This window comes from Oryza brachyantha, chromosome 7 (genome assembly GCF_000231095.2).
Source record: "Oryza brachyantha chromosome 7, ObraRS2, whole genome shotgun sequence".
NCBI classification, from domain to species: domain Eukaryota; kingdom Viridiplantae; phylum Streptophyta; class Magnoliopsida; order Poales; family Poaceae; genus Oryza; species Oryza brachyantha.
Genome location: NC_023169.2, coordinates 19,211,247 through 19,226,047, shown reverse-complemented (window position 1 = coordinate 19,226,047; position 14,801 = coordinate 19,211,247). Strand labels below are relative to the sequence as shown.

General features: G+C 44.6%; 2 protein-coding genes and 1 pseudogene across 2 annotated transcripts; 1 reads left to right on the top strand and 2 right to left on the bottom strand.

The window, feature by feature from the left end:
- LOC102717084 (pectinesterase-like) lies at positions 1-2,123 on the bottom strand. Its single transcript, XM_006658930.3, has 2 exons — positions 885-2,123; positions 1-802 (listed from the first exon to the last, which is right to left on the bottom strand). Exons 1-2 carry the CDS (start codon positions 2,088-2,090, stop codon positions 305-307), a joined length of 1,704 nt encoding a protein of 567 aa, XP_006658993.2. The 5' UTR covers positions 2,091-2,123; the 3' UTR covers positions 1-304.
- Positions 2,124-3,844: 1,721 nt separating this feature from the next.
- LOC102716798 (COBRA-like protein 7) lies at positions 3,845-6,091 on the top strand. Its single transcript, XM_006658929.3, has one exon. It carries the CDS (start codon positions 4,032-4,034, stop codon positions 5,985-5,987), a length of 1,956 nt encoding a protein of 651 aa, XP_006658992.2. The 5' UTR covers positions 3,845-4,031; the 3' UTR covers positions 5,988-6,091.
- Positions 6,092-6,454: 363 nt separating this feature from the next.
- On the bottom strand, positions 6,455-12,670 carry LOC107304578 (annotated as a pseudogene).
- Positions 12,671-14,801: the final 2,131 nt, after the last annotated feature.

The following is a 14,801-nucleotide window of genomic DNA, read 5'->3' as shown; positions in this document are numbered from 1 at the left end:
AGACATTGAGTATACATTTTGGATCCCCTCCCAAATGATCTATATATATCCACGAGCTATATAAATTGATTAATGAACAACAATGTTTGGTATGATACACAAACACAGGTAGTACTACTTCTGTATAGATCACGAGTGTAGTATCAGAGTATACATTCATATGTTACATTATACAACGTACCAGTTAAATATTGATACATAGGCATAGGATACGTAGAGTGTGTCATATAGAATGGATGGACGGATGGATGGATGCAAGGCGTGCAGGTGGTAGAAAGATAAAAAAGAAAGAGAGGTGGATCAGTCAGTGCGTCCTGTCCGTCTCCGACTGGGGGAGAAGGGCGGGGATGTAGGGGACGTTGAACTTGGGGATGAACTGCTGGCCCTGGATGAAGACCTCGACGGTGAACTCCTTCTGGACGTCCCCGTAGGTGAGGGCCTGGATGCCCTTCCACTTGGCGCGCTTGCTCATGTCGGCGCCGGGGCCGTGGTTGTCCACCTCCGCGTAGAAGAGGGTGTCGAGGCCGAAGTTGCCGTTCCACTCCAGCCACCCCACGGGGTCCACCAGCGCCCCAAGCTCGTTCTGCACGAAGATGGTGCGCGAGAACTCCTTCCACGGCCGCGCCAGGTACGTCTTCACCTTGTCCGTGAACTTCTCCAGGTCCGGGTGCGGCTCCACCGTGCAGTTGTGCAGCACCGTCCCCCCCGCTGACCTCTTCTCCCGCCGCCCCTGCGCCGTTATGATGTTCACCTGGTTCGCCATCGGCTTCCGCGGCTGGATCAAGCAGTTCTGAAGAACCACCTGCCATGAATGCATTCATTGTTTAGTTAGTAGTCGTACTCGTCTTCGTCTTCTTGGATCATGCTCGAGTACTGCTACCTACCTGCGAGTTCCCGAAGATGAAGTCGATGGTGCCGGTGACGGTGCAGTCGCGGAAGAACTGGCGCTGCGCGTGCGGGTAGAGCGTGTCCTGGTAGCCGTCGAAGGTGCACTGGTAGAAGACGGCCTGGTCGCTCTGCGCGCGGAGCGCCACCGCCTGGTGGTTCTCCGGCCCCGCCGTGTTCTCCACCCTGATCCCCCGCATGAAGAACCCGTTCCCGATCGCCTCCATCGTCGCCGTGTCCTTGGTCGTCAGGTTCATCTTGAAGTTCTTGTTCCCCGTGATGATCGTCTTATCGGCGCCGTCGCCTATCATCGCCACGTTCGTCGCCGGCCGCCCCACCGACACGTACTCCTTGTACATCCCGGCCTTCACGTAGATGGTGTACCTCTGCGCGTTCTTCGGCGGCACCTTCGCCACCGCCTCGCCGATCGTCTTGAAGTCGCCGCTCCCGTCCGCCGCCACCGTCACGTTCGGCGTGAACGCCTCCGGCCCGGCCTCCGGCCCCGCCGCGGCCAGCAGCTCCCGCTTGCCGCCCTCCGACATCCACGTGGGCATGCCGTCCTCGCCGAGCAGCCGCCGCCCGAAGCTGAGGCTGCCGAGCGTGGCGGAGAACTGGTCGACGACGGCCAGGATGTCCTCCGTCAGCTCCTGCGAGCTGTTGAGCGCGGTGCGCATCTTGGCGGCGGCGTCGGTGGTGGTGTTGAGGAAGCCATCGAGGCAGGTGTCCTGGTACGTGAGCGCGGCGCTGAGCCACGTGCGGAGGTCGTCGACGGCCTTGTTGAAGTCGGTCATGCCGAAGCCGCCGAGCTTGTCGAAGGACGTCTTGAGGTCCTCGACGGCGTACTCCAGCAGCTCCTTGCAGTTCTGCAGCGCGCCCGACGTGCGCTGGTCGTTCCGGAGCTCCTCCAGCGTGGCCGACTCGCTGATGGCCTTGGAGATCTTCTCCGACGTGACGGCGAAGATGGCCTTGGCAAGGTCGGTGGGCGAGCTGCCGTTGGCGGCGGCCTGGGTCAGCTCCGCCTCGCACGTCTGCTGGTAGTCCGTGGGCTGGCAGAAGGCCTTGACCGACTTGACCGACATGGACAGCTCGCCTCCATCGTCGGCCTTGCCGCCGCCGCCGTTGTTCTTGAAGGAGACGACACAGACGGCAGCGACGACCGCCACGACCAGGACGGTGGACGCACCGATGATAGCGCCTTTGCTCATGATCGCCGGCGAGTATCCCAGGCTCCCACAGTGGAATAATATAGTAGCATAGGAGGCATGGCATGCAAGGTACGGTCGTCTTCTTATAGCTATAGCTAAGCCTAATCCATCCATCCATCCATCCATGGCGCCGACATGCACGGGGACAACAAAAATAGACGGAAGGTCGTCGTCGTGTGCCATTCATTCGGATCACTAGGCCGGTACTCCCTCTGTCAAAAAAAAAATCTTCGGTTTCCGTGTTACGTTTGACCATCCGTCTTATTTGAAAAATTTTCAGAAAATTAGAAAAAATTAGTCACACATAAATACTATTCATGATTTATCATCTAATAAAAACAAAAATATCAATCACAAAAAAAATTTAAATAAGACGAAGAGTCATTAAAAGTAAAAAGTAAAAAATTGGTTTATCTTGGGACGAGTAGTTCGGTATTATGGGCCTCACGTAAGTTCCTAGCCCATCAAATCACTCGAATTTTAATAGGTGCGGAGAAGACAGAAATCATAGGTGTGGATCTACACCATTTTTAGGCCCATTGGACTCAAATTAGGGGTTCCATGTCACATTGTTTAGACACTAATTTAAAGTGTTAAATATAAATTAATAAAAAAAACTAATTTTATAAATGAGAGGTAATCCGCGAGATGAAATTTTTGAGCCTAATTAATCCATAATTAGCAAATATTTATTGTAGCATCACATAGGCTAATCATGGATTAATTAGGCTCATTAGATTTGTCTCGCAAATTAGTCCAAGATTATGTATGGGTTTTATTTATAGACTACGTTTACTATTTATAATAAATGTTCAAACATCCGATATGAGTAGGGGCTAAAGTTTAGCCCCTAGAAACAAACACCCCTTAGGATGGACAGGGGACGGCTTGGGTCTTGGGTTTTCTCGGTGGGAAATAATTTCTACACAGTACACACCCGGTACACACCCGTGTGTTTGCATGTTATTGTAAATAAATCTAAAAATATAAAAAATTTAATAAAATAGATTAATATGAGTTATATATCTTCACAAACATGCAAGTTTAAATTCAACTTCTACCAGTTGTAGCAAAAAAACGAATAAAACTAAAACCAAGTATACGCATATTCATAATTGTTTTTGTTATTTGTGCTACAACTGTAGAAGTTAAATTTAAAATTGCATATTTGTGGAGTGATATAACTTATATTTATCTATTTTATCAAAAAAATTTTATATTTTTATGACTATTTATATGACATGCAATTAACGGGTAGACATTCACCGTGCGCTAAAAACTGTTTTCTTTTCTCGGTGGCTTGAATCTTTAGACCGTGCACCGAGCCGTGGCAAAATAAAAACAGGAGGACAAACCAAACAACGAAAAAAACAGTTATATTTTAACTTAAATTTGAATCTTTTCATTTATACTTATGATTTTTGAAATGGCTTTAAGTTCTTTTATTGTAGTCTATTTTTGTCTTTATTATATATATAAGTTATATATATATTATTTTTAATTGTTAATAAGGCCGTCTGCCTTATGCTCACGTCATTCGTAGAAAAGAAAGGGAAAAAAAAAGCAAAGCAAAGCCGGCCGGTGCAAACACGGCATGACGGCAGTATCAACTGTAGGGAGCGTCCGTCCATATGTCACCATCTCATCGGTTACAGTGGTAGTATCATCCTTTGGAAATTACGAACCATCCATATGTCACTTACGTCGATTTGACACCGCGACCAGCAAAACAAAGCGCCTGCAGAAGCAGAACACAAGATTGCGCTGACTCCTTCCGCCCTCTCCTGCTCGCTCACGATTATCCAACGAACACGATCGAGTCACAGTCAACTCCTCTAGTCTGCTTCTCTAACATATGGATGGTTCGTCTTTCCCATCACCACAAACGAAGAAATTTGAAGCAGCAGAGCAAGCTGCAAGTTACTTCATTTCATTTCGGACATGGCCGTCTTGTTTGCTGCTGCTGTCTTTCTTCTGCTCATCACCGTGGCACAGGCGCAGGCACAGCCTGCAAATACGCCGGAGGACTGCAACGGCATACTCCTCACCTACAACCTCGACCGCCGTGTCAAGATCAGGCCTTTCGTCGATGCAGCCGACGACCAGCCCTACTCCTTCCAGGCCAACGCCACCCTCCTCAACTCCGGCACCCGCGCTCTCCGCTCCTGGACCCTGCTGCTCACCTTCGCCCATCGCGAGATCATCGTCACCGCCGATGGCGCCGTGCTCACCTCGGCCGCCGACCTGCCGTACGACACCACGGCCCGCAACGCCACCTCCTTCTCCGGCTACCCGCAGACGGACCTCCTCACCCCGATCGCCACCGCCGGCGACCTCACCAAGATACGGGCGACGCTCATCCTGGTCGGCACGCTGTTCGCCGGCCCAGACCCGTACGTGCCGCTCCCTTCGGCGCTCTCGCTCGCCGACCCGTCCTATACCTGCCCGCCGGCCAAGAACGTCTCCACGTTCCTCTCCACCTGCTGCGTGCTCACGCCCGAGGCCGCGGCGAACGAGACCGCCGGCGACTTGAACGCCGCCAGGAGGACGTCGTACCTCCCGCGCGGCACGGGCGATCTGGTGATCACCTACGACGTGCTCCAGGCGGACGACACCAACTACCTGGCGCAGGTCACCCTGGAGAACGACGCGCTTCTGGGCCGCCTCGACGGCTGGCAACTGTCGTGGGAGTGGCTCCGCGGCGAGTTCATCGGCTCCATGCGAGGCGCCTACCCGCGCCATGTCGACGCCAGAGACTGCGTCTACGGCGCGCAGGGGAGCTACTACAAGGGCCTCGACTTCTCCAAGGTGCTCAGCTGCGACCGCAGGCCGGCCGTTTTCGATCTGCCGCCGTCGAGCCGCGACGACAACGACATGGGGCGGGTCAACCACTGCTGCCGGAACGGCACCATGCTGCCCAAGTCCGTCGACGCCGTGCAGTCCAAGTCGGCATTCCAGATGGTGGTGTACAAGATGCCGCCGGACCTCAACCGGACCAAGCTGTACGCTCCGACCAACTTCAACATCTCCGGCGCGTCACCGCTGAATCCGGAGTACGCGTGCGGGCAACCGGTGCGGGTGAGCCCGACGGAGCTCCCGGACCCGAGCGGGCTCGCGTCGACGACACTGGCGCTGGCAACGTGGCAAGTGGTGTGCAACATGACGACGTCGCCGTCCAAGACGCCCAGCTGCTGCGTGACCTTCTCGGCGTTCTACAACGAGTCGGTGATCCCATGCAGGACCTGCGCGTGCGGCTGCCCGGCGGCGTCGTGCAGCAAGACGGAGCCGTCGATGCTCCTGCCGCCGTACGCGCTGCTGATGCCGTTCGAGAGGCGGGCGAGGGAGGCGGTGAAGTGGGCCGGCGAGAAGCGGCTGGGGGTGCCATGGCCGATGCCCTGCGGCGACAACTGCGGCGTGAGCATAAACTGGCACGTGGCGACGGACTACGCCGGCGGGTGGAGCGCGCGGGCGACGCTGTTCAACTGGGAGGAGGCGGACGTGGCGGAGTGGTTCATGGCGGTGGAGATGGAGGAGGAGGGGTTCGAGTTCGAGCAGGCGTTCACGTTCAACGCGACGGCGGTGGGGAACAGCAGCATGATCTTGATGCGGGGGCTGGAAGGGCTGCAGTACCTCAAGGGGGAGAGCAACATGAGCGGCGGCGACTACCCGGTGGCCGGGAAGCTGCAGTCGGTGCTCTTGTTCAGCAAGAAGCAGAAGAGGAGGAGGAGCATCATCGGCGGCGAGGGGTTCCCGTCCAGGGTGTTGTTCAACGGCCACGAGTGCGCCATGCCGCTGAGGATTCCCAGCGGTGCCAATCTTGTCCGATCGCTTCCTCCTCCTCTTGTATCAATAATTCTTCTGCTGCAGCTGCTACTCCAGTCAGTACTACTTGTGTAAATCAAATACTCGTCCACTCCGATCATCCTCCTACTTATGAAAAATGTGTAATCTCTCGAGCTCAAGCAGCAAAGATCATCTGTGGCCTGACGGCCACACAGAAACAGCTCCCTCTCTCCGCAACTAAGCACCGACCGAGAAGGCGACAACCCCTGCCGGCTCTGCCAGGTTGGGTCTGCATTGCGTTGCGTTCCGCCTTCAGAAAAACACACTCCTCAGGCTTTGTAATCTTATTCCAAGACAAGTTACCATGTCGTCAGAAAAAGGGAAGAACCGATATCCACCTCAGACTTTGTTGGCCACGGTTCAAAGACAACGTACTGTATGTCGCAATCTAACTGTACAAGGTAAGCAGATTTCAAAACTCTACAAGCTTAACAAGTTCTCACAATTATTCCAGCTGTGCACACTACCCTCACTATCCACTCCTACATAGGCTGTGTTGTTCTTCAAAAACACTAACCGGGTCATCTCATAGTTGCCTCCAGATTTAGATGTTCCAAACGCCCAGCTCCGAACATAGCTTTCTGAAAGTCCACCATGAGTGTAGGAAAATGCTGTCCCACGATCATATGGAAAGTGCCTTCTAGAAAAAGTGCGGCATGTCTTCTGCAGTTCCTCAAAAGCCTGAGTAAATCCTCAACGTCGTCATTGTACCGAGTAAGGCATCCATTGCTGTCCCTGTACTGCAGCGTGGTAGTAAGATGAGTGTTATCCCAGATCTTTGCTTGCCAACCTTTGTGCTTGCTTAGCTCAGAGAGCACGCGCCTGTACGCTGCTTGATCAGAAGTTTTCATCTCCAGAAATATGTCATGAAGAGACATAAATGTGCTTGCACTGTGGCGTGATTCCATGAGGCTACTGTGGTAAACGAGGAGGTACTCACAGCCCTGCACTCCGGATGACGAGGCATAACCATTCAGATAAATCTGTCGGTATTGCTTTGCCTCTGAAAACTTCCTTCCTCACCATATGAACAAATTTGGTGTAATCCTTATTCTTATCATGTGTATCAATGCCAAACTTCAGGTTTAATTTTACCAAATCTCCAAGCCTCACATCGTCCAGATCATCAAAGAAGAAGTTCTCTGCACTAAACTGCCCACGGAGAGACAAATTTGCTCTATGCATGTTCAGAAGCAGCCTAAATGCTCTCCGCAGTTTTATCTTGATCCCATTGCTAATCAAGACAAACAATGTCCCTGTAGTGTCTCCAGGGATAGGGACTGAGCTTATAAAGTTTTCTCTGTTCTTATCAGCATACTCGGACAATGTTGATTGCACAGATCTATCACATGGGCACTGGAATATGCTATGATTCCTAAATCTGAGTTCATCAAATGAAGTACCCTTCCCATGATCTGAATCAAAGTCAATCTTCCTTTTCACTCCTCTCTTGTTCCCTGAGTATAAAACTTTACTGGAGGAACTCGCAGCAGATGCTGCCTGGCTGTATATATATCAAACGGATATTTCTCAGTGTTGAATAAAATCCAGCGACTACCAAAGTAGGGAAACATATTTAGTGGATATGGACTAAACTTTTTACATTGTTCCTAAATAATTGATACTATTCGCTCCGCTGTACTGATTTTGATTAGTGCTTTTAATAGCAAATTTGCAAGTGATCAAGATTTTACAATACTATCAAACTGCATTAGAGATTATCAAGCACATAAATATAATGTGAATCAATATGCTTCAATAAAAAACACTTTTTAAAGTTTGTTTACAAATTGAGAAGGTACCAAGTATTGAGAAACAAAAATTGATCAAAACTTTCAAGAATATGCTTACCTTTGTTTGTAAATAATCTCCCCACATTTACATGGAGTCTTCAAGTTGCTCAATGTATTAAATCCAGTGTTCTTCAGAGCCTGATGCATCCAACATAAATTGTGCATTAATGTCATGGCTGATCTTTTTTTTTTCTCAAGCGATGCAACAAACAGATCAAAAGTATACAGACATAGAGTCAAAATGACAACAACAAAAAGTATTTTAATTTCCCAACCATCTTATTGCAAGTTTGTTCACAAATAGTGGCATTCAAGATTCTGGCTCTCATCGTTTCGCAGTTACCACTGCTTATAAGTCAAAATTTGAATTTTTGAACTTAATTTTAGACTTGAATTTGTGGTTTTTTTCATTGTGTTTTTTTATAACTTTCGCTTTTGAGTCGCTATGGACACGTATATAAAAGTTTTACATGCAAATTATTTTTCGTTTGTAAAAACGCGTTTTCGCTTTTTCTTCTAAAAAGCGAAACGATGGGAGCCTCTTTGTACAAGAAACTACTCAGAAGATGTTGTAGAAACAGTCAATAGGTTGAACAAGTAATGATATAGTGTTTAATATGCAAGTATTGAAATCTGCCACAGATTAAAGTTAGTAATCAGAAACAGGGGCACAAACCACAGCCTCTAATCCTTTTGGTTGTGTATAGAACGAATCCAACCACTCTTTAGAGTATACATGTTTTCCATCCAACTCCCAGACAATTGCAGCACCTTCTATTCCGCCCTATAAAGAAACACAAACAACAGTTAGAAACATTTAATGATGCATAACTACCATACAATGCTAGAATGAAATAAGTACCATGGGAATGATGTGTGTAGCGAGTTCATAATGCAAAGAAGGAAGAACTTCCCCGCCCATTGCGCTGATCCATCGCGTGTACTGCATTAAATTTATCAAAATTGTATAATCATCCCCAAACTGTAGTACACTCAAATAATTTAATATTCTCCAATGAAAAAACATAGGGGCAATTGCAAATTTTTCATTGGTTTGAATCGTTATCGCAAAACTGCCACTAGAAGCTTCCAGAATTGCCACTAGACATGGCATCCTTGCAATATAAAGAAAACAATAGCAAATTTATAAAAGCCCCAAAAACTTATTAGTAAAACAATGTGGATGAAAATGATTTTTCTTGATTTTAGATTGGATTTGGTGTCGTGGCAAAGCGGGATTGCATCCCTGGTTCAAATCTGTATATATTTTATTTTTGTTGTTGTTGTTGAGAAAGAAGGGCGAGGCCCCTTCCCATTTCCATTAAAAGAAATGAGCCAACAGTTCTTATAGCAGACTAAACGAAAAAACAGAAGAAGATTGACATAAATCCACTTCAGCAAACACTGGATGCCATCCCATCCAGACTTGAAACTTAAAAAACGACCCCAGGCTAACAGATTCAGATCACATTCAGAAGATCTGCAAAAAGTTCCACTACTTGCTGCCCACTTGCCCAGTAGCTCACAACTTAAAAGGTTTTGCAAAAAGACTGCGAAAAGAAAGAAAAAAGAGACAGCAAGCAGGTCCAGATGCCAATCTTCGTAGCTTCTTCTCTCCACCAGCAAAATCAAAACGACTTGAACTAGACTACATACTTGGTTCAAATCTGGAAGACTCAGGGTTTTTGTTTTCTTATTGTACTGATTTTGAACTAGACTAATGCTTGGCACAGGACTTGAACAATCTTTGGCCTACGGGAGCAAACGAAAAGAAATAGGCATGTCGACGAGATTACACACATACAACATTGGAGCCTGAAATGGAGTTACCTCTCTCTTCAGCGCGGACGGAAATCCGAGACACTGGAGTAGACTCGTACAAGCAGACAATGATGGGTTTACATGCTCTATTTTTAATTATCCAGATACTCGTATGATGTTTTTGGATGAAAATTTTTTGGAGCTAAATATGGTCTTAGTATAATTACTAGTTTCTTTGATACCGGCTAGTATTTAATCTCCACCCCATTTTAAGGGGTTGGCTCTCGCCTTAGCCTACCCTATTTTCTAGGTCATTACCACATATACGAGTACCATCTTAAAATCTATGTCAAATCTTGCTTGTCAGTTTGGCTTTAAGGATTTGGAGAGATTATGAGGGTATGTTTGTGTTGAGCTCTTCGAGATCATCCTCTTAGTCGGCTATGTGTCGCCTGCGAGAATCCGATTTGTTTGTGGATAGTGTTAACGTTAGAATTTAGAAAATTGTTGTTGGAGATTAAAACATGACTAAATCGGATAGGAAACAAGGCAATCAGATAGGAGGCAATTGAAATATAACTTGGATACAGCCAATGGAGTTTGACTCGGATGGGAAAAGGAGTCCATTGAGCCTGAAAATCATACAGATAGATTCGGAATAGATAGAGTCTGTGTAATTTAATTTTATTTAGTAATTAGAGGTAGTTTATGATTTTTCTTCTTTATCTCTAAGAGAGTTAGAGTCCGATCGGGACTTGTTTGTTTTCTTTTATCTATTAGAAAACAATGTCGTATTCAATATGGATTAGAGTTAGAGTCCAAATAGGACTAGTTTTTTCTTATTTTTTTAATCCATTAGGAAACATGTGTTGTGTCCAACATGGGCTCATATTCACCCGTGGGTATAAATATATATATCCGGGGTCATTGTAAATCTATTTTCTCATAATACAGATCAACCACTTTTGGCGCATTGCCACCCTCTTCACCGAGGTTTCAACACCGGCGGAACGTGGCACCTGACGCAGAGAGTTGCATCGATTCGATCTCCGGCGAAGGGGTAAGTCTATGTTCTGCCGGCCACGGTAATCGTATTGGCTAGATTACAACTATCTCGGTTCGATCCGATCTTTTGATCTGCTTGTACGATTGCTAGTTATCGTATCAGTTTCAGCTTAGGTTACTTTCATATCTTGAGTTGATCTGGTTGACCACTTTAGGTGATCTACGTTGGCTTAATATTTGCTATTTGACATATTCAATCTCACATTGTCTCGATTCAGTCCGATCTATTAGATTGCATTTATCAAAGAGTTTATATCATGTTGATGTATCTTGCTCATTGTTTTATCTGAGTACCAGCGGATAAGTTACCAGTCATCGGCTCATCGGCTTGATAGCAATCTAGATCTGTTTAGTATCTATCCTGACATTGCTAGGCATAATCTTGAACTATCTCGGTTTGGTCCGATTTTCTATGATTATTCTTAGTAATCTAGGCTAGATATTTTATAGATCTTGGTCGTTTGTTAGTCGTCTATAGTCGATGATCATTGCCGATATACAAGCTTATCATATTTACATCAATAGAGTAGTTGATTGCCTTACTGCATTATTTTGTACCAGTCGGCTTGTTTTATTTAGATCCACAATTATTTTGTGTTGCATCGGCTTACGAGAATTACATGCTAGTTGGTTTTAGCCGATCGTAACACATGATTCATTGTTTATTTAACTATTCGAGTTTATTAACATTGGATTCTCAGCCGATCCAAGCTTTCAACGACCGATTATTCAGCCTATCGGCTAAATGCTGCTACATTAACATCCGATCGGCTGGTTTCTCAGTTACCTATCGACTCGATAGCCGATCGGCTTGTTTTACTGTTTATCTTGTTAGTTGCAGGATCAAACTGACTGGCACGCCCGTGCACCTTCTAAGAATTTAGGTCCTGCACTGAAGCGGTCTTAGGGTGACTCTCAGGCCTTCGTGTGTGACACGTCATCAGGTCAGCTTTTGGCGTCAACATGTATGATTTCTTACTCAATTTTGCAGGACACAAGGTAACTATAGTGGATATCATACTCACCTAAGAGATCGGTTCGTAGAGTGGATCACATCGAAGGCAGGAGTGTGTTAGTTGGATTGAACCTTCTCGATGATCACGCTACAACAACTTACCTTAGTATGGATTCAAAAATCAAGACCTCTCGTGGTTGTGAGCTCAGTACGGAAAGTGTTCAAGTGGAATTCAATTCTTTTGGAGTTCCTCGATATAGAGTATGGTGTTTTCTTATCTGAATTTCGGTGAAAACCATGTCTTTACACTATCTCTTGTGTGATTTTGTGTTCTTGAGATTACACTATTATTACTTGCTTCCTCTCTATCTTTGAGTGTGGGTGTTGCCCTAAATGAGTTATCGGAGAGTAAATCAACACAGGGATCGAAAGTTTTGAGCATGGGGTCAGAAGTACCGATCAATATTCTCTCTCTAACAAAGACTTCACAACTTGGGAGTTCTGTTGCTTTTGATTGGAGGTTCTAACTAGTAAATTTAATTCCATGGTTAAGTTTTTCTGGAAATGTCTATTCACCTCCCTCTAGATAGCTCAACGGCCCTTTCAATTGGTATAAGAGTATAATCTTCAGATTGGCTTTGATTGCATGGAGAAAATATGTCGTCTAGACAAGAATACACTTTCGATGGAGATATATAGTGTTGGAGAAGGATCTTCTGATCACTCATCCGGAAATCCAAGTGGTTCCGTCAAGGGAGTCTTTGTAACCTCTCAATTATTATAAGCTCAGTCCCCCACCAACCCACTTCGTTTCTATGCCTTTTAGGCGTTTGATAAAACACGTTATGCTGCTTGAAAGCATAAGATGGAGATGTATCTAACATTATGGTAGCCTAGTATTTGAAAGACTACGCTTACAGGTGTTGAATCCCCGAGAGCGTGACTGAACCAACTCCTGAGCAAGAAGCTCTCATTTATTGGAATGCTCGAGCCGCAAGCGTCTTCCTCGGAGCCCTAAGTGCAAATGAGTTTAATAGGGTGGATCAATTGGCCTCTGAAGGGTCTCCAGGCATGAGGGAATCAAAGAATTAAGTTACTCGATGATTTGTCATGCAGGATGACAAGAATTTTTGCGCCATCCCTGAGCTCGTGTTCACCTCCATGTCCCCCTGAGTATCACGGTCTTATAGTCGTACAACTTATGAAAGAGCTGGTAGAAATACTACTATTTGTTTTTATAAAATATATATTCTCTCTATGTTTTTTTATATGATGCCGTTGACTTTTAGATCTATGTTTGTTTGATTGTTCGTCTTATTCAAAAAGTTATTTAAATATGCAAAATTATAAGTCATACTTAAAGTTCATATAATAATAAATCAAATTATAAAAAAATAATAATTATTGTTAACAACAAAATTTGGTTTTTTACATTAATAATACTAGTGATAATTGGATATGGCCGATTAAGGATGGAATTGAGTAAGGTGGAAAAAAGTGCTTGACAGAGTCTGATTTGGACCAAAACCAAAGACTGGATCGAACGAGAAGAAAGAAATCCAATTAGAAGAAAGAGGTGAATAAGGGATTCGATTCGGTGGAAGATATGAAGTCTGTTTATAGAAACAGATAAATGTAATATAGTAGTTTGGATTGGATTTGGTTTGTTAGGAAAGATAGTCTTTATTCGTTAAGTTAGTTAAAGATACATGTCCGTATCTGTTTGGGTCAGTTTATGGGTATAAATATAGAAGCCCCGGTATGTTGTGAGAATCATCAAGATATCAATAAACAAATTTCTGGCGCATCGCCACTCAATTCGACAAAGCGAGCTGTCGGATCGAGGTTAATCGACTTCGAGTTGTAAGTTCATATCTATCAATCCGTTGAGTAGGTGGAACAATACTTTATAGGTTTAGTATTATATTCTATGTGATCTATTCGAGAGCGTTACCTGGAGCTTTGTAGTTATTTTAACCTGCTTTTCTTGTCTTAGAATAATCGCAATTCTCCTATCACAAGTCATGCATGTTATTAATCTAATTTATATCCATGAGAGTAATGAATATGGTTCTATCCCGGTTAGGTCGGATCATCGTATTTATACACAATTTTAGTTATAGAGTAGACTAAAATACGTGCATGCTTTGTTTTGGAGTCATAGGTAAGTCATTGGTTTATCCTTAGATTTGGTCGATTTTAACCGTATATTGTCTCGGTGCAGTCTGATTTATCATGGTTATCTTCAATGTGATTCATGATTGCCTTCAGAATTGTTAAATCTAGTGAAACAAGTCGATATGCCATCCTAAGTTATTAATTAAGAATCAATCATGCTTAATATTGATCTGAGCTTGTCTGCGCTTATTTCTAAATTTGAATTGTCTCGTTTTAGTTCGATCTAGTTCTAGGTTTATAATAAGTGGTTATCGGATTATTCAATATTGTGTATAATTGACTCTTAAGTTAGTAATTCAGGCTTTTACGCATAATTCTATGAATAAACCCTATCGACCCATGCTTAATGATATAATGAGTGGTAAATCTATTCTTTATTGGCCTTAACCTTGAACTGTCTCGGTTAGATTCGATCTTTTGAGGATATTTCCAAATAATCCATGTAATTTATCAATTGTTATATTATGTTCTAGCCAATAAGGTATATTTATATTTGATAATCATAAATTTCTATAAAACCGGTGTATATGTTTCATCGGCTAAGGTTCTAAGAGTGCTATCGGCCAATAAGCCAACAGAACGTTTTAGGTTTAACGTTGTTTCCATGTTTTATGTGTAGGGTCAAATTCACTCGCGCACCTATTTTCAGTTGAGATTCTCATAGTTTAGATCCTACACTGAAGCGATATAAAGACTTCTAGGCCTTTGTGTATGGCATGTCAGAAATCAATTGATATATCACGATCTAGCGGTGTAGAGTTTTTTCTTTTTCCTTTAATTAACGTGGTAATTTCTAGGCTCCAGAGCTAGGGTGGAGCGAACGTAGAGCCTCCTTTCAAGGTCATCGACCCACCATGATCTAATGATGTATTTTTTTTTTCTTTTTCTCCGATTAATCTACACCGTTATAATCTGTACACACCATGATCTAACAGCGTATATTTTTTTCTCCGATTAACGTGGTAATTTCTAACCCCAGAGCGAACGTACGTAGAGCATTCTTTCAATGTTGTTTTTATATTATACTACCTCCGTCCCAAAATAAGTTTATTTTTTAATTTTAGATACGATGTTTTAACTCTTCGTCTTATTTGAATTTTTTGCGATTATATTGTA

What these genes read in the sequence shown, in the direction of transcription:
- LOC102717084 (XM_006658930.3), bottom strand. Translation starts at nt 2,090, where the DNA reads ATGAGCAAAGGCGCTATCATCGGTGCGTCCACCGTCCTGGTCGTGGCG. An exon ending in TCATCTTCGGGAACTCGCAG is followed by an intron (nt 803 to 884) that starts GTAGGTAGCAGT and finishes CATTCATGGCAG; the next exon opens with GTGGTTCTTCAGAACTGCTT.
- LOC102716798 (XM_006658929.3), top strand. Translation starts at nt 4,032, where the DNA reads ATGGCCGTCTTGTTTGCTGCTGCTGTCTTTCTTCTGCTCATCACCGTG.